General features: G+C 45.1%; 1 protein-coding gene across 1 annotated transcript in view; it reads left to right on the top strand.

The window, feature by feature from the left end:
* Positions 1 to 25,163, top strand: part of LOC311143089 (microtubule-associated protein 6 homolog) — a gene marked incomplete at both ends in the record, with an annotated part of 47,173 nt that overhangs the window by 8,137 nt on the left and 13,873 nt on the right. The window contains one exon of the mRNA XM_084178895.1: positions 23,715 to 23,934. Within this exon, the coding sequence (XP_084035021.1) occupies positions 23,715 to 23,934 (220 nt within the window). The remainder of the gene's footprint in view (positions 1 to 23,714; positions 23,935 to 25,163) is intronic.

The raw sequence follows: 25,163 nt of genomic DNA, 5'->3' as shown, positions 1-25,163 counted from the left end.
GCCCTGCCTACAGAATGAGTGTTACACTGGACTGGTCGTGTGCCATCCATACGAGCAGAGCAGCAGTAGTGGCTGAAATATTGTAAAGAGGCCAACAGATTTTGGTGGATTTAAAAATGATCCTCTTAGAAGGGCTGTAAAGCCTGGTGTTTCCACCGACAGGCAGGCAGTGCGTGTTGAATCACTGAATCTAACCACACAGGCTCTGACTGAGGAGAGATAGAGAGAGGGATGGAGGGAGAGAGAGCGAGAGGGCAGGACATGCTGCTCAGTCTCTCCTTCTCACACAAAGCTTAGCTTCCAGTAACTCCCTTCAGATGCAGGCAGGTTAGGATCAGCAGTGTGGCATTACAGGATAGTCTGAAGAAAGGATTATTTAATTGAAGTGTTAAACATAAATCTTTGGATTATGGTGCTTAATTGTCCTTCAGTATTCAGTTAGTGTGTCTATGCAAAATCTAATGCACTATATAAAGCCAAAACATTAGCACAACTGGCCTGAGGCAGTTTTGTGATTACACCGCTCTTTCTCACGTCACACAAAATGTTAATTCAATAGGAATTTATTTTGTGTCAAAAATGTAAATGTTGTTATCAAATTCTTGTGTTAACCATGACGGCTCAGTCGGTTGAGCATGGCGCTTGCAACGGCAAGATTGTGGGTTCGATTCACGGAGCTACCCATACGTAAAATGTATGCACGCGTGACTGTAAGTTGCTTAATAAAAGTGTCTGCTAAATGACATATTATTTGAAATACTTGACACATCAAACTTTATTAAAGTTGTGGATACACCCGAGGTTTAGCCATGCATCAGAAGGTACAATACCCTCTGTGGTGATTTCACTGAGTTACAGCATGTCACACTGTAGCCAATATCCATCTGACTGCATGGGCTGTCTTGACAGGCTAACAGCCAGAGGCAAGCTGATCCCTGAGGGAGGAGAGAGTATTGATCAGGAACCATCAGGCGCTGGCTACATGTAATGGCTGACTGACACAGAAAGAAAATCAAGGTACTGTTAAGTCTTCCGCATGCTTCGGTTCGGCTGGCGCCTAGCCGAACTCTGCTAGGTGAACCGAACGAGTGTGCTCCCATACTACCTTAAAAAGCAGCAATAGTGCCGTTTGTCCATCTTGAGACGCCATAGCCAGCATACACTTCCTCAAAATAGTCCGAATTAATCAAAGATAACTCAAGAAATCTGTCATTAATTTTGACGTTTTTGCCGTGCAATTTTACATCTAACTAAGATGTTTGGTGCAGTATTTCTCAAGTGAAAATATTTGCATGAAAACTATTTGTCTCTCGTTGAATGACAACAAACACTTAAAGAATCCCTACTGTTGACCAATCACCGACGAAAGGGTGTAGACTTCGGCTACCGAACTTCAGCTTGCCTCAAGAAACATTTTTGTATGCACGAGCAGCTGAAAAAAACCTTGCCAAAGACCAAAACGAACAAAAACGTCACAAAATGTGGTCATTATATAGGCCTATGCACTAACTGTTCCGAACTGTTTAGGATGGGAAGCATGCGGACGCCTTTACTGTACACTGGGATTGATTGATTCACCTCACTATGAATCAAATGTGAGCGAACGTCCTCTGTTATGTATTGTGTGTGCTATAGAATTATCATTGATTCTGCCTGGTTGTAAATCGTGCAATCATTTCAGATGTGTATGGTTTCTTATTTGAAACTCTGGGACAGTCGGATGGGCTTCAGATTAGAAATTCTGTGCTGAGCTCTTTAACTGTGAAAGTGGGATGTTTTTTTAGGATTTGTGTGTATTGTTTTTTGTTGTTTATATATATATATATACACACACTGCTCAAAAAAATAAAGGGAACACTAAAATAACATCCTAGATCTGAATGAATGAAATAATCTTATTAAATACTTTTTTCTTTACATAGTTGAATGTGCTGACAACAAAATCACACAAAAATTATCTATGGAAAATCATATTTATCAACCCATGGAGGTCTGGATTTGGAGTCACTCTCAAAATTAAAGTGGAAAACCACACTACAGGCTGATCCAACTTTGATGTAATGTCCTTAAAACAAGTCAAAATGAGGCTCAGTAGTGTGTGTGGCCTCCACGTGCCTGTATGACCTCCCTACAACGCCTGGGCATGCTCCTGATGAGGTGGCGGATGGTCTCCTGATGGATCTCCTCCCAGACCTGGACTAAAGCATCCGCCAACTCCTGGACAGTCTGTGGTGCAACGTGGCGTTGGTGGATGGAGCGAGACATGATGTCCCAGATGTGCTCAATTGGATTCAGGTCTGGGGAACGGGCGGGCCAGTCCATAGCATCAATGCCTTCCTCTTGCAGGAACTGCTGACACACTCCAGCCACATGAGGTCTAGCATTGTCTTGCATTAGGAGGAACCCAGGGCCAACCGCACCAGCATATGGTCTCACAAGGGGTCTGAGGATCTCATCTCGGTACCTAATGGCAGTCAGGCTACCTCTGGCGAGCACATGGAGGGCTGTGCGGCCCCCCAAAGAAATGCCACCCCACACCATGACTGACCCACCGCCAAACCGGTCATGCTGGATGATGTTGCAGGCAGCAGAACGTTCTCCACGGCGTCTCCAGACTCTGTCACGTCTGTCACATGTGCTCAGTGTGAACCTGCTTTCATCTGTGAAGAGCACAGGGCGCCAGTGGCGAATTTGCCAATCTTGGTGTTCTCTGGCAAATGCCAAACGTCCTGCACGGTGTTGGGCTGTAAGCACAACCCCCACCTGTGGACGTCGGGCCCTCATACCACCCTCATGGAGTCTGTTTCTGACCGTTTGAGCAGACACATGCACATTTGTGGCCTGCTGGAGGTCATTTTGCAGGGCTCTGGCAGTGCTCCTCCTGCTCCTCCTTGCACAAAGGCGGAGGTAGCAGTCCTGCTGCTGGGTTGTTGCCCTCCTACGACCTCCTCCACGTCTCCTGATGTACTGACCTGTCTCCTGGTAGCGCCTCCATGCTCTGGACACTACGCTGACAGACACAGCAAACCTTCTTGCCACAGCTCGCATTGATGTGCCATCCTGGGATGAGCTGCACTACCTGAGCCACTTGTGTGGGTTGTAGACTCCGTCTCATGCTACCACTAGAGTGAAAGCACCGCCAGCATTCAAAAGTGACCAAAACATCAGCCAGGAAGCATAGGAACTGAGAAGTGGTCTGTGGTCACCACCTGCAAAACCAGTCCTTTATTGGGGGTGTCTTGCTAATTGCCTATAATTTCCACCTGTTGTCTATTCCATTTGCACAACAGCATGTGACATTTATTGTCAATCAGTGGACAGTTTGATTTCACAGAAGTGTGATTGACTTGGAGTTACATTGTGTTGTTTAAGTGTTCCCTTTATTTTTTTGAGCAGTATATATATATATATACACACACAGTGCTATGAAAAAGTATTTGCCCCCTTTCTAATTTTCTCTACTTTTGCATATTTGTGATACTGAATGTTATCAGATCTTCAACCAAAACCTAATATTAGATAAAGGGAACATAAGTGAACAAATAACACAAGAATTACATATTTATTTCATTTATTAGTTATGCAACACCCTATTCCCCTGTGTGAAAAAGTAATTGCCTCCTTACATTCAATAACTGGTTGTGCCACCTTTAGCTGCAATGACTCCAACCAAATGCTTCCTGTAGTTGTTGATCAGTCTCTCACGTCGCTGTGGAGGAATTTTGGCCCACTCTTCCATGCAGAACTGCTTTAACTCAGTGACGTGTGGGTTTTCAAGCATGAACTGCTCGTTTCAAGTCTTGCCACAACATCTCAATTGGGATTAGGTCTGGACTTTGACTAGGCCATTCCAAAACTTCCAATTTGTTGCTTTTTAGCCATTTTCATGTAGACTTGATTGTGTGTTTTGGATCATTGTCTTGCTGCATGACCCAGCTGCGCTTCAGCTTCAGCTCACAGACGGATGGTCTGACATTCTCCTGTAGAATTATCTGATACAGAGCAGAACTCATGGTTCCTTCTATTAAGGCAAGTCGTCCAGGTCCTGAGGCAGCAAAGCATCCCCAAACCATCACACCACCACCACCATGCTTGACCTTTGGTATGATGTTCTTACTGTGGAATGCAGAGTGGTTTTCGCCAGGCATAATGGGACCTATCTCGTCCAAAAAGTTGACTCAAGTTTGCCAAAAAGCACCTGGATGATCATCAAGACTCTTGGAAGAACGTTCTATGGACAGATGATTCAAAAGTATAACTTTTTGGACGACGTGGTTCCAGTAATGCCTGTCGAAAACCAAACTCTGCAACTCTGCATTAAAGCCTGTTATTCTGTGATTTACCCTCCTGCGCCTGGCTCCTTCAACACCACCTCATCACAGAATCACTCACCCGCTATGGAGTCAGCGGGAGAGACGCGCATGCCTGGAGTCGTGGAATGGGTCCAGGAGCATTTAACTATGCTAGCCAGCTTGGGTGAAGCGATGGATCGGGTTCTTCAGGTCATCCAACGCCTGGAGAGGAGAGAGCCCGATCCGTCGAGACCAGCTGGCCAACCGGATCCTGCCACCTACACCCCAGCACCCGGAGGGATCCAGATATCCCAACCACGGGAGTTCAACGGGACAGCGGCGCTGTGCCAAGGATTCCTTCTCCAACTGGAGCTCTACTTCTCCAGCATCCGGCCGATCCCATCGGAGCGGGAGAGGGTGTCCGCCCTCGTCTCCTGCCTCTCGGGGAAAGCCCTGGAGTGGGCCAACGCGGTGTGGAACGAAGGAGGAGCCGCGTTGGAGAACTACGGGGAGTTCGCTCGCCTCTTCCGGGCGGTCTTCGATCACCCGCCCGAGGGTCGAGAGGCGGGCGAGCGGCTGGTCCACCTGAGGCAGGGGACGAGGACTGCGCAGGACTTCGCATTGGAGTTTCGAACTCTGGCAGCTGGGTCCGGGTGGAACGAGCGGGCCCTGATCGACCATTTCCGGTGCCATCTGCAAGAGGACGTCCGACGGGAGCTAGCCTTCCGTGACACCATGTTGTCCTTCTCGCAACTGGTGGACATGGCCATTCGTTTGGACAACCTGATGGCAACCAGAGGTCGTCCTGGAGGAGGTCTTCCCGTTTCCATCCCGGCCGACTCGGATCCAGAACCGATGGAGATGGGTGGAACCACTAGCCGAGAGAGCGGAGGACGACAGCGCCAGTGCCACGCTGGTGGCGCGAAGGGACATTTCACCACACGTTTTCGGCAACGCTCTTCTGGGTTTCGAGGCGTCAGGCAGGGCACTCTCACATCACCCCAGGTATCGAACACCCACACTCGTTCAGAGCCCTCTGCTGCGCACTGTAAAATGCACATGGTAGTTCCCCAGTGTAAGGCGCTAGTCGATTCAGGCGCAGCTGGGAACTTTATGGACAGAGCATTCGCACACCGTATAGGCATTCCATTGATTCCCCTATCCATTCCACGCCCCATCAGAGCACTTGATAGTCGACCATTAGGGTCCGGGTTGGTTAAGGAAGTTACTGCACCAGTCACCATGATTACCCAGGAGACTCATTGTGAGCAGGTTACCTTTTCCATTATTGAGTCTCCTGCTTTCCCTGTGGTATAGCACTCCACAACCCCACCTTCTCATGGCTGCAGAGGGTTCTCATGGGGTGGTCGCGAGAGTGTCAGGGTAGGTGTCTAGGTGTTTCCGTTGGTGAAACCACGGTGGAAAGTCCAGACAGTACCTCCACCGTGCGTATTCCCCCTGAATACCTCGATCTGGCGCAAGTGTTCTCTAAAACGCAGGCGACTAAGTTACCACCTCATCGGGCGGGGGATTGCCCGATAAACCTCTGGGTAGACGCTGTACCTCACAGGAGTCATACAGTGGGGGAAAAAAGTATTTAGTCAACCACCAATTGTGCAAGTTCTCCCACTTAAAAAGATGAGAGAGGCCTGTAATTTTCATCATAGGTACACGTCAACTATGACAGACAAATTGAGGAGAAAAAAATCCAGAAAATCACATTGTAGGATTTTTTATGAATTTATTTGCAAATTATAGTGGAAAATAAGTATTTGGTCACCTACAACCAAGCAAAATTTCTGGCTCTCACAGACCTGTAACTTCTTCTTTAAGAGGCTCCTCTGTCCTCCACTCGTTACCTGTATTAATGGCACCTGTTTGAACTTGTTATCAGTATAAAAGACACCTGTCCACAACCTCAAACAGTCACACTCCAAACTCCACTATGGCCAAGACCAAAGAGCTGTCAAAGGACACCAGAAACAAAATTGTAGACCTGCACCAGGCTGGGAAGACTGAATCTGCAATAGGTAAGCAGCTTGGTTTGAAGAAATTAACTGTGGGAGCAATTATTAGGAAATGGAAGACATACAAGACCACTGATAATCTCCCTCGATCTGGGGCTCCACGCAAGATCTCACCCCGTGGGGTCAAAATGATCACAAGAACGGTGAGCAAAAATCCCAGAACCACACGGGGGGACCTAGTGAATGACCTGCAGAGAGCTGGGACCAAAGTAACAAAGCCTACCATCAGTAACACACTACGCCGCCAGGGACTCAAATCATGCAGTGCCAGACGTGTCCCCCTGCTTAAGCCAGTACATGTCCAGGCCCGTCTGAAGTTTGCTAGAGTGCATTTGGATGATCCAGAAGAGGATTGGGAGAATGTCATATGGTCAGATGAAACCAAAATAGAACTTTTTGGTAAAAACTCAACTCGTCGTGTTTGGAGGACAAAGAATGCTGAGTTGCATCCAAAGAACACCATACCTACTGTGAAGCATGGGGGTGGAAACATCATGCTTTGGGGCTGTTTTTCTGCAAAGGGACCAGGACGACTGATCCGTGTAAAGGAAAGAATGAATGGGGCCATGTATCGTGAGATTGAGTGAAAACCTCCTTCCATCAGCAAGGGCATTGAAGATGAAACGTGGCTGGGTCTTTCAGCATGACAATGATCCCAAACACACCACCCGGGCAACGAAGGAGTGGCTTCGTAAGAAGCATTTCAAGGTCCTGGAGTGGCCTAGCCAGTCTCCAGATCTCAACCCCATAGAAAATCTTTGGAGGGAGTTGAAAGTCAGTGTTGCCCAGCGACAGCCCCAAAACATCACTGCTCTAGAGGAGATCTGCATGGAGGAATGGGCCAAAATACCAGCAACAGTGTGTGAAAACCTTGTGAAGACTTACAGAAAACGTTCGATCTGTGTTATTGCCAACAAAGGGTATATAACAAAGTATTGAGAAACTTTTGTTATTGACCAAATACTTATTTTCCACCATAATTTGCAAATCAATTCATTAAAAATCCTACAATGTGATTTTCTGGATTTTTTTTCTCATTTTGTCTGTCATAGTTGACGTGTACCTATGATGAAAATTACAGGACTCTCTCATCTTTTTAAGTGGGAGAACATGCACAATTGGTGGCTGACTAAATACTTTTTTTCACCACTGTATATACCCCGTCACAGGCTGAAACGGTGGCTATGGAGACATATGTCACCGAGTCCCTGTGCCAGGGGTATATACGTCCCTCCACTTCACCCGCCTCGTCGAGTTTCTTCTTTGTGAAGAAGAAGGACGGAGGTTTGCGCCCGTGCATTGATTAGTCGACCACTGAACAGGGAGACGATAAGATTTAGTTATCCTCTCCCCCTCATTCCTTCAGTGATTGAATCAATGCATGGGGCGCGCTTCTTCACCAAATTAGATCTCAGGAGTGCGTACAACCTGGTACGTATCCGAGAAGGAGATGAGTGGAAGACAGCATTCAGCACAACCACGGGGCATTATGAATACCTGGTGATGCCCTAAGGTTTGATGAATGCTCCCTCAGTTTTCCAGTCCTTTGTGAACGAGGTGTTTCGGGACATGCTTGGTCGCGGTGTAGTGGTCTACATCGATGACATCCTGGTGTATTCCGCTACGCGCGCGCCGAGCATGTGTCCCTGGTTTGCAAGGTGCTGGCCCGACTGTTGGAAAATGACCTTTATGCTAAGGCAGAGAAGTGTATGTTTTTCCAACAGTCCGTCTCCTTCCTTGAATACCGCATTTCCACCTCAGGTGTGGAGATGGCTAGAGATCGCATGTCAGCCGTGCGTAATTGGCCAACTCCAACCACTGTTAAGGAGGTGCAGCACTTCCTTGGCTTTGCCAACAACTATCTGAGGTTTATCCGGGGCTCCCATTACCTCCCTGTTGAAGGGTGAGCCGTCCCGGCTCCGCTAGTCTGCTGAGGCTGACCTGGCCTTCAGCAAACTGCGGGGTCTGTTCACCTCAGCCCCAGTACTGGCCCACCCGATTCAACACTACCGTTCATAGTGGAGGTGGATGATTCCGAGGTTGGGATAGGAGCCGTCCTGTCTCAACGCTCGGGTACGCCACCCAAGCTCCGCCCCTGTGCATTCTTCTCGAAGAAGCTCAGCCCTGCGGAGCAGAACTACGGCGTTGGTGATCGGAAGTTGTTGGCTGTTGTCCGAGCTTTGACCGTGTGGAGGCATTGGCTCGAGGGGGCAAAACACCCTTTCCTCATCTGGACGGACCACTGTAACCTGGAGTACATTCGGGCAGCGAGGAGGCTGAATCCTCGCCAGGCCAGGTGGGCCTTATTCTTCACCCGGTTTGATTTCACTCTATCATACATCCCGGGTATGAAGAACGTGAAGGCAGACGCACTGTCCCGGCTGTATGACACAGAGGAGAGGCCCAGCGACAACACCCCCATACTGCCGGCCTCCTGCATTGTGGCGCCGGTAGTATGGGTGATGGACGCGGATATAGAGCAGGCATTATGCACGGATCCCTCTCCACCTCAGTGTCCAGATGGGCTACAGTACGTGCCTGCTCTTATCTGTGATCGTCTGATCTACTGGGCACACACGTCACCCTCCTCTGGTCACCCAGGTATCGGTTGTACAGTGCGCTGCCTGACCGGAAAATACTGGTGGCCTACCTTGGCTAAGGAAGTGAGGGTGTATGTCTCCTCCTGCTCAGTGTGCGCCCAGAGTAAGGCACCTAGGCACCTCCCAGCTGGTAAGTTACAACCTTTACCAGTTCCACAACGACCATGGTCTCACCTAAGTGTTGATTTTCTAACTGATCTTCCCCTCTCCCAAGGTAACACCACCATCCTGGTCGTTGTGGATCGCTCTTCTAAAGCCTGCCGCCTCCTTCCTCTGCCCGGTCTCCCCACGGCTCTGCAAACTGCGGAGGCCCTGTTTACACACGTCTTCCGGCACTACGGAGTACCAGAGGATATAGTGTCTGACCGAGGTCCCCAGTTCACGTCCAAGGTCTGGAAGGCATTCATGGAATGTCTGGGGGTCTCGGTCAGCCTGACCTCTGGTTCCACCCCGAGAGTAATGGGCAGGTGGAACGGATAAATCAGGACGTGGGTAGGTTCCTGCGGTCCTACTGCAGGACCGGCCGGGGGAGTGGTCGGTGTTCTTGCAATGGGCAGAATATGTCCAGAACTCTCTCCGCCACTCCTCCACTAACCTAACGCCTTTCCAGTGTGTTCTAGGTTACCAACCGTCCCCGAGGCCGGGGTCCGCACGCTGCTGGATCCGCGCGTAAAGGGGGGTGGGGGGAGGGGGGGGGGGGGCTACTGTCATGACTTCCACCAAGGCTGCCTCCCCTCCTTGTTCGGGCAGGTTTCGGCGTCACCGGCTTACTAGCTACTGCCGATCCATTTATCATCACTCCATTTGTCTTCAATCACACACACCTGGTCCTTATTCCCTCATTAGTCATTGTATAAGTGTTCCCTCTGCTTCCTTGTCTGTGTGGGTGATTGTTTATTGTGGAGGTTAGTAAAGCTCGGTAGAGCTCGTGTATTTTGGATCGATGGGAGTATTTCTCGTGTGCCTTGTATTTTCCAGTGCGCCTTGTATTTTCCAGTGCGCCTGTTTTGTGCCCTGGAGTGTGTTTGACGCATTTCTACGTAAACCTGTATTTTGCGGATTAAAGCCTGTTATTCTGTGATTTACCCTCCTGCGCCTGACTCCTTCAACACCACCTCATCACATAATCAGGGTGTTTTTTCCACAAATAAACAGGTATTTACCTTTCCATGGTAGCAAGATTTTATCTATTTTTGCTAACTTTCTATTAAAATGTATTGGAGTGAGATCATTTATTTAATTTGGGATATGTATTCCGAGTATATCCACATCACCATCAGACCATTTTATTGGTAAACTACACGGTAATGTAAAAATTGTATTTTTTTAGTGATCCAATGCGCAATATAGTACATTTATCATAATTTGGTTGTAATCCAGAGAGGTTAGCAAATGTATCTAGATCCTCTGAGGCTGTGGAGGGATTAAAGTTGTGGATTTAAAAGAAAACATGAATCATCAGCGTACAATGACACCTTTGTTTTTAAGCCCTGGATTTCTAATCCCTTGATATTATTGTTGGATCTGATTTTAATAGCTAACATTTCGAAGGCCATAATAAATAGATATGCCAACAACCTTGTTTTACACTTGACAGTTTAAAACTTTTGGAGAAATAGCCATTATTGACTATTACACACCTAGGGTTACTATACATGATTTTAACCCATTTTATAAGATATTCTCCAAAATTGAAATGCTCCAGGCATTTATATACAAACTTCAGTCGTACTTTATCAAATGCCTTTTCAAAGTCAGCTATGAAAACCTGTCTGATTAGAATGAATAATGTCCGACAATACCTTTTTAATTCTATGCTCTATACATTTTCCTAGAATTTTTGCATCACAACACTGAAGTGTAAGGGGCCTCCAATTTTTGTAATAGACTGGATCTTTATATTTCCCACTTGTATCCTGTTTCAGTAATAATGAAATCAGACCTTCTTGAGTGTCTGATAATCTAACATTTACATAAGAGTGGTTAAAACATGCTAATAACAGTCCTCTGAGTATATCAAAAAAGGTCAACTGGTATTCCATCCAACCCTGGAGTTTTCCTGGACTTAAAGTCTTTAATTGCATCCAAATGTTCCTCTTAATTTCACCTTCACATTAGTCTTTCTGTATGGCTGTTAATTTTACATTATCAATAGAAAAAAAAATCCCTACAATTAGCTTCATTTAGAGGAGATGGAGGCGACCGAAAATGAAAACATATGCTTAAAGTACTTTTCTTCCTCCTTCAAAATATCATTTGGTGAATCATGGGTGACTCCGTCATTTGTAACCAGTTTCAGTAAATTATTTTTGGTAGCATTTCTATGTTGAAGATTAAAAACTAATTTGGTGAATTTTTCCCCATATTCCATCCAGTTTGCTTTATTTCTATAATATATTACACTTGATTCTTTCTTGAATAAGTTTCTCCATTTCTTTTTGTTTTTCCTCTAATTTAATCTGAGCCTCTATGTTACAGTTTTTATTGCTATCTGTTCTGTTAGACCTTCTATTTCCTTTGTTAGTATGGACTCTTGACCTAAATTGCTTTTGTTTTCGAGATGAGTACTGAATTGCATGGCCTCTAAAGGCACATTTAAAAGTGTCCCATACAATAAGGGGATTTGCTGTAACTATGTTATGTCGGAATAAATCAGTTATAAATTCCTCTGTCCTAGTTAAAAACAAGTTATCATCCAATAGGCTTTGATTAAATTTCCAATATCCTCGCACACGTGGAAATTCATTAAGAGTAATGTATATGCCAATTATGATGGTCCGACCGCATTCTGTCCCCCATCAACACTTTTTAAAAACTTTTGGTGCCAACGAGAATGACATAAGAAAGAAATCAAGATGACTAGCTTGATTGAGTCTCCGCCATGTATATCTCACTAGGTCAGGATATATAAGCCTCCATATATCCACTAGTTCTAATGTATCCATGACATTCATGATTTCCTTAAGAGCATGAGAGTGATAGTTTGTAGTGTGATTTCCTTTACGTCCATTGAGCTATTTAAAACAGTATTATAATCTCCCACCATAATAATAGAGTATTGTATTGCTTGCAGGGTTGATAATTTATTATATATATTGTCAAAGAAGCGTGGATCATCATTATTTTGTCCGTAAAGTTTAATGAGCCATATCTGTTTATGATCTAATAACATATTTAAAATCATCCATCTACCTTGCGGATCTGTTTGGACAATTTGCACATTCGGATCAAAATGACTGTTATTGAATTGTATTGTTAGGTATTACTGAACTGTTGGAGATAGGAACATAAGCATTTCGCTGCACCTGCGATAACATCTGCAAAATATGTGTACAATCAATAACATTTGATTTGATTTAGGAAGGTGAACTTATAGTCAAATAGACTGTCTGTCCAGTCAAACTGATGATAATGACACTGTATGAAACACAGTCCAATGTAAAAGCTGCAATCAATTGGATTTCTTCCATATTCTCTAACTGACATGGCATGGATGTTTTAATTAAGGAGAGTGCACGATTTTATTTGGGAATACATTTGTTCAGAGTGAGACTAGCCCTGCAGCTATATAGTGCATTAGGAAAGTACTCAGACCCCTTGACTTTTTCCACATTTTGTTACCTTACAGCCTTATTCTAAAATTGATTAAATAAAACAAATTCCTCGTCAATCTACACACAATACCCCATAATGACAAAGCGAAAACAGGTTTTGAGATTTTTGAGACTCGAAATTGAGCTCAGGTGTATCCTGTTTCCATTGATCATCCTTGAAATGTTTCTACAACTTGGAGTCCACCTGTGGTAAATTCAACTGGTTGGACATGATTTGGAAAGGCACATACCTGTCTATATAAGGTCCCACAGTTGACAGTGCATGTCAGAGCAAAAACCAAGCCATGAGGTCGAAGGAAATGTCCATAGAGCTCCAAGACAGGATTGTGTCGAGACACAGATCTGGGGAAGGGTACCAAAACATTTCTGCAGCATTGAAGGTCCCCAAGAATACAATGGCCTCCATCATTCTTAATTGGAAGAAGTTTGGAACCACCAAGACTCTTCCTAAAGCTGGCCGCCCGGCCAAACGGAGCAATTAGAACCCGATGGTCACTCCGACAGAGCTCCAGAGTTCCTCTGTGGAGATGGGAGAACCTTCCAGAAGGACAACCATCTCTACAGCACTCCACCAATTAGGCCTTTATGGTAGAGTGGCCAGACGGAAGCCACTCCTCAGTAAAAGGCACATGTCAGCCGCTTGGCGTTTGCCAAAAGGTACCTAAAAGGACTGTGACCATGAGAAACAAGATTATGTGGTCTGATGAAACCAAGATTTGAATGCCAAGCGTCACATCTTGACAAAACCTGGCACCATCCCTACGGTGAAGCATGTTGATGACAGCATCATACTGTGGGGACGTTTTTCAGCGGCAGGGACTGGGAGACTAGTCAGGATCGAGGGAAAGATGAACGGAGCAAAGTACATAGTCTAATGTGGTTTGAACAGGCTTCCCGTTGCGCGACCATGAAGATCCATCTGCTAGCCCCGGCCCGCTAGCACACGCAATCAACAGCCGTGCCTCCAGCTCGCCTGTAGCATATCCAAGATGGCATAGCAGTGCGGTCATGTTTTCTGTAGTGTCCTCATGTAAAAAGCCTTTTTTTTTTTTTTCGTATATATTTCTCAATCTCACTTTCCATCCTTTAACTAAATATACTTTCCTGCAACCCGCCTCACCCAATGTGGAACGGATTCTATTATTTCTTCATACATTTTTATCCAGAACCTCTGGCTGAAACTAGCCAGCTAACTAGCTACTTGCTATTAGCCACCGTTAGTGGTCTTCACCATTGTCCGTGGCTGTGGCCTGCACTACCTACCAGCCAGCTCTAGCCTGGACAATTATCGGCCAGTCTGCACATCGCGCTATTGAGTCAGAGCATATCGGATTTTCTGCCGGAATCACTGAATCACTGGACCTTAACACCGGATCATTGCAACTAGCTAGCTGCAACCGAATGGCTGTTGTCATTGTTGGCTAATCACCACTGTCCTGAAGCTAACCCCAGTAGCCTTGAGCTAGCCTCGAGCCAAGCCCATCTCCCGGCTATCTACCTCTCTGTCAACCGGACGGGACCTCCTAGTGTTGACACGGAGCCCCGCCGATCCATCACGACTGGTCCGCCGACGTAATCGTCTGATGTGGTTTCAACAGGCTTCCCGTTGCGACGACCACGAAGATCCAACTGCTAGCCCCAGCCCGCTAGCACACGCAATCAACAGCCTTGCCTCCAGCTAGCTTGTAGCGTAGCAGCCACTGAACTGCTCCCGGACTTACTTATTGCTGTTCACTGGACCTTATGATCACTCAGCTACACAGCTGATGCCTGCTGGACTGTTCCTTTATACGGTACCCCATCCTGTTGATCGGTTTAGCCTCAGCTCATACTTTCGTCGCCATTACCAGCTGTTGTCTTAGCTCTCTCGAATAACACCTGTGACTGCTTTATGCCTATCTCCCATGTCAATATGTCTTGCCTATTGCTGTTTCGGTTAGTTCTAACTGTACTTTTTTAATGTAGAGCCCCCAGTCCTGCTCAACCTGTCTCAGATAGATCCTTTGTCCCACCCCCCACACACGCGGAGACCAGCTCAATTGGTGCCTCCAGTGATGCTCTCTCTTTCATCTTTACCCAACACTTAGGTTTACCTCCACTGTACTTATATCCTTCCATATCCTTGTCTGTACATAATGCCCTGAATCTATTCTACAATGCCCGGAAATTGGCCCCTTTTTTTCTTTGTACCCAACGCACTAGAAGACCAGTTCTTAAAGCCTTTAGCCGTATCCTTATTCTACTCCTCCTCTGTTCCTCTGGTGATGTAGAGGTTAACCTAGGCCCTGTAGCCCCCAGTATCACTCCTGCTCCCCAGGAGCTATCATTTGTTAACTTCTGTAATCGCAAAAGCCTTGGTTTCTTGCATGTTAACATCAGAAGCCTCCTCCCTAAGTTTGAGTTATTCACTGCGTTAGCACACTGAGCCAACACTGATGTTCTAGCAGTGTCTGAATCCTGGATTAGGAAGGCCACCAAAGATTCTGACATTTCCATTCCCAACTACAACATTTTCCATCTAGATAGAACTGCCAAAGGGGGCGGAGTTGCAATCTACTGTAGAGATAGCCTGCAGTGCTCGATCATACTATCCAGGTCTGTGCCCAAACAGTTTGAGCTTCTACTTCTAAAAATCCACCTTTCCAGAAATAAGTCTCTCACTGTTGCCACTTGCTACAGACCCCCCTCAGCCCCCAACTGTGCCCTGAACACCATATGTGAATTGATTGCCCCCCCATCTATCCTCAGAGTTCGTATTGCTTGGTGACCTAAACTGGGATATGCTTAACACCCCGGCCGTCCTACAATCTAAACTAGATGCCCTCAATCTCACACAAATTGTCAAGGAACCTACCAGGTATAACCCTAAATCCGTTAACATGGGCACCCTCATAGAAATCATCCTGACTAATTTACCCTCTAAATACACCTGCGCTGTCTTCAACCAGGATCTCAGCGATCACTGCCTGCGTCCGTAATGGGTCCGCGGTCAAACGACCACCCCTCATCACTGTCAAACGCTCCCTAAAACACTTCAGCGAGCAGGCCTTTAATTGACCTGGCCCGGGTATCCTGGATGGATATTGACCTCATTCCGTCAGTAGAGGATGCCTGGTTGTTCTTTAAAAGTGCTTTCCTCTCCATCTTAAATAAGCATGCCCCATCCAAAAAATTCAGAACTAAGGACAGATATAGCCCCTGATTCACCCCAGACTTGACTGCCCTTCACCAGCACAAAACCATCCTGTGGCGTACGGCATTAGCATCGAACAGCCCCGCGATATGCAACTTTTCAGGGAAGTCAGGAACCAATATACACAATCAGTTAGGAAAGCAAAGGCTAACTTTTTCAACAGAAATTTGCATCCTGTAGCACTAACGCCAAAACGTTTTGGGACACTGTAAAGTCCATGGAGAATAAGAGCACCTCCTCCCAGCTGCCCACTGCACTGAGGCTAGGAAACACTATCACTACCGATAAATCTACGATAATCGAAAATGTCAACAAGCATTTTGCGATGGCTGGCCATGCTTTCCACCTGGCTACCCCTACCCCGGCCACCAGCTCTGCACCCTCCGCTGCAACTTGCTTTTGACTCTGTCAATCACAGCATTCTTATTGGCAGACTAAATAGCCTTGGTTTCTCAAATGACTGCCTCGCCTGGTTCACCAACTACTTCTCAGATAGAGTTCAATGTGTCAAATCGGAGGGCCTGTTGTCTGGACCTCTGGCAGTCTCTATGGGGGTGCCACAGGGTTCAATTCTCGGGCCTACTCTATTCACTGTGTATATCAATGATGTCGCTCTTGCTGCTGGTGACTCTCAGATCCACCTCTACGCAGACGACACCATTTTGTATACATCTGGCCCTTCATTGGACACTGTGTTATCAAACCTCCAAACGAGCTTCAATGCCATACAACACTCCTTCCGTGGCCTCCAACTGCTCTTAAACACTAGTAAAACTAAATGCATGCTCTTCAATCGAACGCTGCTTGCACCCGCCTGCCCGACTAGAATCACTACTCTCGGCGGCTCTGACTTAGAATGTGGACAACTACAAATACCTAGGTGTCTGGTTAGACTGTAAACTCTCCTTCTAGACTCACATTAAGCATCTCCAATCCAAAGTTAAATCTAGAATTGGCTTCCTATTTCGCAACAAAGCCTCCTTCACTCATGCTGCTAAACATGCCCTCGTAAAACTGACTATCCTACCGATCCTTGACTTCGGTGATGTCATTTACAAAATAGCCTCCAACACTCTACTCAGCAAATTGGATGTAGTCTATCACAGTGCCATCCGTTTTGTCACTAAAGCCCCATATACTACCCACAATTGTGACCTGTATGCTCTCGTTGGCTGGCCCTCACTACATATTCGTCGCCAAACCCACTGGCTCCAGGCCATTTATAAATCCCTTCTAGGCAAATCCCCGCCTTATCTTAGCTCATTGGTCACCATAGCAACACCCACCCGTAGTATGCGTTCCAGCAGGTATATCTCACTGGTCATCCCCAAAGCCAACACCTCCTTTGGTCGCCATTCCTTCCAGTTCTCTGCTGCAAATGACTGGAACGAACTGCAAAAATCTCTGAAGCTGGAGACACTTATCTCCCTCACTATCTTTAAGCATCACTGCACCTGTACACAGCCCATCTGTAATTAGCCCACCCATCTACCTCATCCCCATATTGGTATTTACATTGTTATTTATTTTGCTCATTTGCACCCCAGTATTTCTATTTGCACATCATCTTCTGCACATCTATCACTCCAGTGTTAATACTAAATTATAATTATTTTGCACTATAGCCTATTTATTGCCTTACCTCCATAACTTACTACATTTGCACACACTGTATATAGATTTTCTATTGTGTTATTGACTGTACGTTTTGTTTATTCCATATGTAACTGTGTTGTTGTTGGTTTTTTCCGCACTGCTTTGCTTTATCTTGGCCAGGTCGCAGTTGTAAATGAGAACTTGTTCTCAACTGGCTTACCTGGTTAAATAAAGGTGAAATAAATAAAATAAAATAAAAATAAACAGAGCTCCTTGATGAAAACCTGCTCCAGAGCGCTCAGGACCTCAGACTGGGGCGAAGGTTCACCTTCCAACAGGACAACAACCCTAAGCACACAGCCAAGACAACGCAGGAGTGGCTTCGGGACAAGTCTCTGAATGTCCTTGAGTGGCCCAGCCAGAGTCCGGAATTGAACCCGGTCGAACATCTCTGGAGAGACCTGCAAATAGCTGTGCAGCGACGCTCTGCATCCAACCTGACAGAGCTTGAAAGGATCTGCAGAGAAGAATGGGAGAAACTCCCCAAATACAGGTGTGCCAAGCTTGTAGCGTCATACCCAAGAAGACTCTAGGCTGTAGTCGCTGCCAAAAGTGCTTCAACAAAGTACTGAGGAAAGGGTCTGAATACTTATGTAAATGTGATATTTCCGGTTTTTTATACATTTGAAACACCTTTTAATTTAATTTTTTTATACATTTGCAAAAATGTCTAAAAACCAGTTTTTACTTTGTCATTGTAGATTAATGAGGGGAAAAAAACAAAATCAATTTTAGAATAAGGCTGTAACGTAACAAAATGTGGAAAAAGTCAAGGGGTCTGTATACTTTCCGAATGCACTGTAAGTGTCATGTTGATGGCCTTTTTGCCCTGTTCGCTGCCCTTTCTAAGTCTCTAAGAGAGGAGTGCCAGAATGTTCCTTCACTGCCGGACGTGCCATATTAGAGAAGTGTGGGAGTGTGTATCTCAGCAGTGTTGTTCCCTGCCTCCCCCTGCCAGTGTCATATCGTCATAGTGACAGAGCTTTTCACAAGACATCCCATCTCTCCTGCAGGGTCAGCAGGGTCGGCTCCAGGAAGAAGGGAAGACCAGTCTGTTAACTTGGCTAGACCTGCTTTTCTACATGACCTCATCAAATAACAGCTTGTTTTTGGGGAGGGAAGTTTCATTTGTAGCACCACATAATAGCGGGAGTAAAGGGAAATTAGACATGTTTAGTTATTAGAGTTATTAGAAGTGTGTGTAACAGGTGAGCAAGAATGTTCAAGACATTTCCCAAATCCCGTCATACGTCAAACATTTTGATACTTATCTTTGACAAAGACCTGTTTTAAAAGAAATGTCACATTGATCAGCTGGAAGGAGAGTAGGTACCAAGCGCACACTGACCTGGAAGACACTAGCTTGATTGTTACCAGTCATATGAGCATGACGTCGTCCAGCTAGTTATGTACAGTATAGACTTGTTTTTTGACTCTCTGCCAGTCCTACCACTACCCTCCGTCACTAGTGCCCTGTTGCGGGTAGCATTCTGTGCCCTTGGCTTGGACATTGTATAATGTGTCTTTCTATAATCTACTTTGTATTTATTTTAACCACCACTCTACTGTCACGTCATAGAGATCATGGACAGTTTACTTTATGAGAAAATTAAATTCTGTGGGTCAATTTAAATCAAAATGTATGTGTCAAATACAACAGGTGTAGACTTTACCATGAAATGGCCTCCTGTAGCTCGGTTGGTAGAGCATGGCACTTGCAACGCCAGGGTTGTGGGTTCGATTCCCACGGGGGGCCAGTATGAAAAATTTATGCACTCTAACTGTAAGTCGCTCTGGATAAGAGCGTCTGCTAAATGACTAAAATGTAAAAAAAAATGCTTACTTACGAGTTAAAAAGTACAAAAATTAGCAAATAAAAATAGTAACACAATAGATAACTATAACGAGGCTATACAAGGAGTACTGTGTGCAAAGGTAATATGTACATGTAGGTAGGGGTAAAAGTGAGTAGGCAATCAGGATAGATAATAAACAGAGTAGCAGCAGCATATGTGAAAAAGTATGAAAAAGTGTGCGTGTGGTGTCAATGTGTGTGTTGGAGTGTCATTGTAAGTATGTGTGAGTGTGTGGGTAGAGTCCAGTGAGTGTGCATAGAGTCAGTGCAAGCGAGTCAGTGCAAAAAAAGTTAAATGCAAATAGTCAGTGTAGCCATTTGATTAACTGTTCAGCAGTCTTATGGCGTGGGGGTAGAAGCTGTTCAGGAGCCTTTTGGTCCCAGACTTGGCGCTCCGGTACCACTTGCCGTGTGGTAGCAGAATGAACAGTCTATCGCTTAGGTGGCTGGGGTCTTTGACAATTTTCTGGGCCTTCCATTGACACCACCTGGTATAGAGGTCCTGGATGGCAGGGAGCTCGGCCCCAGTGATGTACTGGGCCCTCCGCACCACCCTCTGTAGCGCCTTGTGGCCGGATGCCAAGCAGTTGCCATACCAAGCAGTGATGCAGCCAGTGAAGATGCTCTCAATTGTGCAGCTGTATAACCTTTTGAGGATTTGAAGACCCATGCCAAATTTTCAGCCTCCTGAGGAGGAAGAGGCGTTGTCGTGCCTTTTTCACGACTGTGTTGGTGTGTGTGGACCATGTTAATTCCTTAGTGATGTGTACACAGAGAAACTTGAAGCTCTCGACCCGCTCCACTACAGCCCTGTTGATGTGGATGGGGGCGTGGTCGGTCCTCCGTTTCCTGTAATCCACGATCAGCTCTTTTGTCATGCTGACGTTGAGGGATAGGTTGTTGTCTTTGCACCACACTACCAGATCACTGACCTCCTCCCTAAAGAGTGTCTCATCGTTGTCAGTGATCCGGCTTACCACTGTCGTGTCATCAGTAAACTTAATGGTGTTGGAGTCGTGCGAGGGCCACGCAGTCGTGGGTGAACAAAGAGTACAGGAGAGGACTAAGCACGCATCCCTGAGGGGCCCCGTGTTGAGGGTCAGCGTGGCGGATGTGTTGTTGCCTACTCTCACCACCTGGGGGTGGCCCGTCAGGAAGTCCAGGATCATAGTTGCAGAGGGAGAGGTTCAGTCCCAGGGTCCTGAGCTTAGTGATGAGCTTGGAGGGCACTATGGTGTTGAACGCTGAGCTGTAGTCAATGAACAGCATTCTCACATAGGTGTTTCTCTTATCCGGGAGAGGGCAGTGTGGAGTGCAATAGAGATAGCATCATCTGTGGATCTGTTGGGGAAGTATGCAAATTGGAGTGGGTCCAGGGTATCTGGGATGACGTTGTTGATGTGAGCCATGACCAGCCTTTCAAAGCATTTCATGGCTACATTGCTACGTAGCAGACAAATTGGTTAAACTTTAGCAGTTGATAGGTAATTAAGTTGTATTGATAAATGTGAACTGATGTATAGCTGCAGTGTGGTAATACATTAGATATTTTCTAAATGCCACCTGATAAGATATTATTATTTAATGCCAATAAAGATTAAATTAAATATATTAACTACTTTGATAGCAAAAACGTTTTCTGAAGTGTGTTACGCTAGTCTACATCAATAAGATTGGGGGCTCACAGAGATAGCGGTTCACTCTGCCTTTTAGATGAGTTTAAGGCAAGCTTCATCATACACTTGACATAAAAACATGTCATACAAAAGGTAGCATTACTCTGTAGATACTGTATAGGATAGAAGCTTGGATGTTGTGTTGGAGCTAACAACAGATTGTGTTCCATTGGTGTGAGAATCAGAGAATGCAGATAATTTTCTCTTTGAGGGATTCTCCTCATCACCACACATTCTATGTTTCTCGCCAGCCACATACTATCCCATGACAACCTATTACAAGAGGATCTTTGAGATACAAATCCTGCTCTGTTTCAAACTGTGATTGAGTTAGAAAAGTGCCAGCTACAGATACAGTCCGATTTATCTTCAGTCTGACATTCTGAAACTATTGGGCCACACTTTATTTGGATAGTCCCATATACAGGTAACTGCCTAAATAAAGGAAACACCAACATAAAGTGTCTTAATAGGGCGTTGGGCCACCACGAGCCAGAACAGCTTCATGCACCTTGGCATAGATTCTACAAGTGTCTAACTCTATTGGAGGGATACAACACCATTCTTCCTACATGAAATTCCATCAATTTATGTTTTGTTGATTGTGGTGGAAAACGCTAAATCAGGTGCCACCCCATAATCTCCCATAAGTGTTCAATTGGGTTGAGATCTGGTGAATGAGAAGGCCATGGCATTTTGTTTATACCGTTTTCATGCTCATCAAACCATTCAGTGACCACTCATACCCTGTGGATGGGGGCATTGCCATCCTATGGGGGCATAGCCATGGTAGCCAAAATAATGGCCTGCCCAGCATTTTTATACAGTACATGACCCTAAGCATGATTGGATGTTAATTGCTTAATTAACTGAGGAATCACACCTGTGTAGAAGCACCTGCTTTCAATATACTTTGTATCCCTAATTTACTCAAGTGTTTCCATTATTTTAGCAGTTACCTGTAGATGATCTACAGATAGTCATACTATCAACAAATTATATGTTGATAAGAAACTGCTTGCTAAGGTTATAGTTAAGGTTAGGGTTATGTGTAGAATACGGGTTAAGGTGAGGATAAGAGCTAGGGTTAGGTTTAGGGTTAGGATAAGGATTAAGGTTAGGGCCGGGGTTAGTGGATAGTTAGTTGAAATGTTGTTGACAGTTATTGAACATCTACTGAACATCTACAAACCATCTACTTGGGACTATCCAAATAAAAAGTGTTACCAACTCTTGTATTTCATTCAAATGAAGGCCACATTTGTACCACAAATAGGACAGTGTATTACCTAATATAATAATATGCCATTTAGCAGACGCTTTTATCCAAAGCGACTTACAGTCATGCGTGCACACATTTTTTTGTGTATGGGTGGTCGCGGGGATCGAACACACTACCTTGGTGTTACAAGCGCCGTGCTCTACCAGCTGAGCTACAGAGGACCACTAATGACTGTCAGTTACTTAAGCCTTCTCATCATCCATCCATGGCCAAGCTAAAGTAGTTGAATTGGTTTCCATGGGTTGAGCTATAGTGTGATTGATGTCATGTCTTTCTAAGTGATCTTCAGCAGCAGCCTAATTGTTATAGTGGGCCGGTAGTACTTGAGCCTGCCTGCTTCCTCCTCTATCCAGGCTAGTAATAGTGTTGGCTAATCAATATACACTCCCTCCCTCCTTCCCTTCACTGCTGTAGTGCACAGCGGGAACATTGAGTTTTTCCTCTATGTCAGGTCTATGCAGTGTTTTTCAGTGTGGCTGTAAGGGAAGGTGTGTGCAATGTGCTGTTGTGTGGGGGGTTGGGGGTTGAGGTCTGCTGCTGCACAGAGTGGGGTCACTGGGGAGCCTTGGCAGGTAGTTTGTTCTTGTCCAGGGACCAGGGAGGGAGTTGTCTGTTTTCATTTGCTGTTTGCCACGTTAGTCGCATGAACAATGGAATTTGCAAGGAAGGAAATACACTGTGAAAAGCAAATTCAAATCGGCAGAAAAAGTTAGGTGTTGAATGAATTGGTTAGATAGTATGAAGGAGCAGTGAAAAGGGATATGGAAGTTATGGATAATGAATGAATGAGTGAATATGTTTCCACCGGACCTCCCAATACTAGAGTTAATATGCCATGTCCCAGCCTCAAGTTGCTCATCAGTGAGAAGACTATCATGTAGTCATTTCTGGAAAATTAGGTCTGCTTTTATGAGTTCAAAATCCATTACAACTCTTGAAATCAACTTGATCTATGATGGGCAGTTCAATCTAAAACTCAAATGATTAGCAACATGTTCATTTATAGACCTGCTAAAGAGTTGATAGTGAACAGATCTCACTTTGATGCTTATCTGGAGGTTGGCTTGTCCTGTACAGAACCCCTCTATGAGACTGGAGGTCAGGCTGTTCTGTGTGAACTCCATGGAGCAGACCTTCTGAAGAACTGCTGTGTTTGGACTATATGAAACACCTGAGCCGCTAGCTACCTGGTGTAGTCACTGCTCCAATACACCCACCCACTCATTCATACTAGGGGAGAGACCAAGTCATTCCACTAAATATATTTCTATATCCAAACAGTAGGCTACCTTGAGTACCACTGCCTGTCAATGTACTTGTTGGTATGTGACCGCTGCATATTTCATGAATATTTAAATGCCTACATGCTGCAACACAAATTGCCCTTTGGGACAATACAGATCTAGTCGTCTTTACTGTCTCTAAATAGATTGTAGATTAAATGTGAAGAGCTATTTTCATCACACTACTGTATCCCAGTTTCTTCCGCGACTGTATTTGATACTGATTCTTCTCGTAGGACTGAGTTCAAGGCCCACAGGGATGTGAAGCCAGTGAAGCTGATCCGAGCCAAGTCCCAGTTCCTTCCCCATGATGAGAAGACCAGCCTGGAGACCAGCTATAGCGCCACCTACAGGGGAGAGCAGGCCAAGCAGCAGCCCAACGACAACAAGGTTGTGGACAGGAGGAGGATACGCAGCCTGTACAATGAGCCCTACAAAGGGCTACAAGAGACCAAGGTGAGAATGTTTAAGCTCCTTTAAAACATGTCCTATTCACTACACCAATGGTACAGCCATAATGCAGCCCTAGTAAAAATAATCCTATAGGATACCCAAAAATAGGAGTCCAATAGGAGTGCTTCCATATCGGTCATACTGCAAATGAACTTGCAGCCTTGAATCCCTCCCATATTGTGATGGTGTGTTGAAGAGGTTGAGAAGCTCAGGGAATTTTCACTGGTGTGAATAGGCAAAGATATGGAGATTGTGCTCCAGAGACACGGGAGATAGACTGTTCCTCAGTTTACTGGTCTTTAATCTTGATTGCAGGTTAACATAAATGTTCAGGTTTCTGTGCCATATTTATTTGTGAGAGTTACATTTTAGTAGACACTCTTTTCATCTAGTCGTCTCGGGGATTCGAACCAGCGACCTTTCGGTTACTGCCACCCATATTGTCCAATAAAGCTGTACTTTACTACTAATTGTAGTGTCCTTATAATGTGGTTTGAAAAAACAATGAATAGAATAATATCAATATTATGGCTTGACAGGTTATAATAATTAGGCAGTGCGAATGAACAGGCTGCTGCACAGTCACTATGGGAGCTCTTTCTAGAGCGGCTGGTTAAATCGTGCAGAAGAGCATTTTTTTACTCTGTAAATGGTTAAACTAGTGAGAAATATATGTGTACACTATCAGCCTAAATTGAAATGTTGATTTATTTTTATATACTCAATTATTTTATATTGTGCTAATTTCCTGTACGTGGACAGTATGTGTTAGTTACTACATTACACAACCTCACGTTTTGACCACATCGAATTGAGGGTAATTGGACATATTTTTTACCTCACATTAGTGATGTTAGTATAAACATTCATAGTAATCACAATAACGCGAAATCAATTGTTTAAAATAGATCAATATCATTAGTTTTGTATTGTTGATTTTGTCATACGCGCTGGCGGGGCGCTCTCTGTATAAAAGTCGCTGGCCTCATATGTATACATGGATTTGAGAGTCAAACTGTCACTCAAATAAGAGCTAACCATTGTCACTGTTGATATCCTATGGCGGGTTGTGATTCGTTGAAGTTAAATAACAAAGCAACTGATTTGTTTCCTTACCCGTTTCGGCAGCCTCCCAAAACGTCCATCCGACATTCTAGAATTTAGATGACTAGTCTTCAGCAAATTCTCTTCTAACCAGTGATATGAAAATTATTCTCAGATTCAGTGTGGCC

The sequence above is a fragment of the Coregonus lavaretus genome, assembly GCF_964263955.1.
Source record: "Coregonus lavaretus genome assembly, chromosome: 15".
NCBI lineage: Eukaryota > Metazoa > Chordata > Actinopteri > Salmoniformes > Salmonidae > Coregonus > Coregonus lavaretus.
The sequence above is the reverse complement of the archived record's forward strand: the minus strand, read 5'-3'. Positions and strand labels throughout refer to the sequence as shown.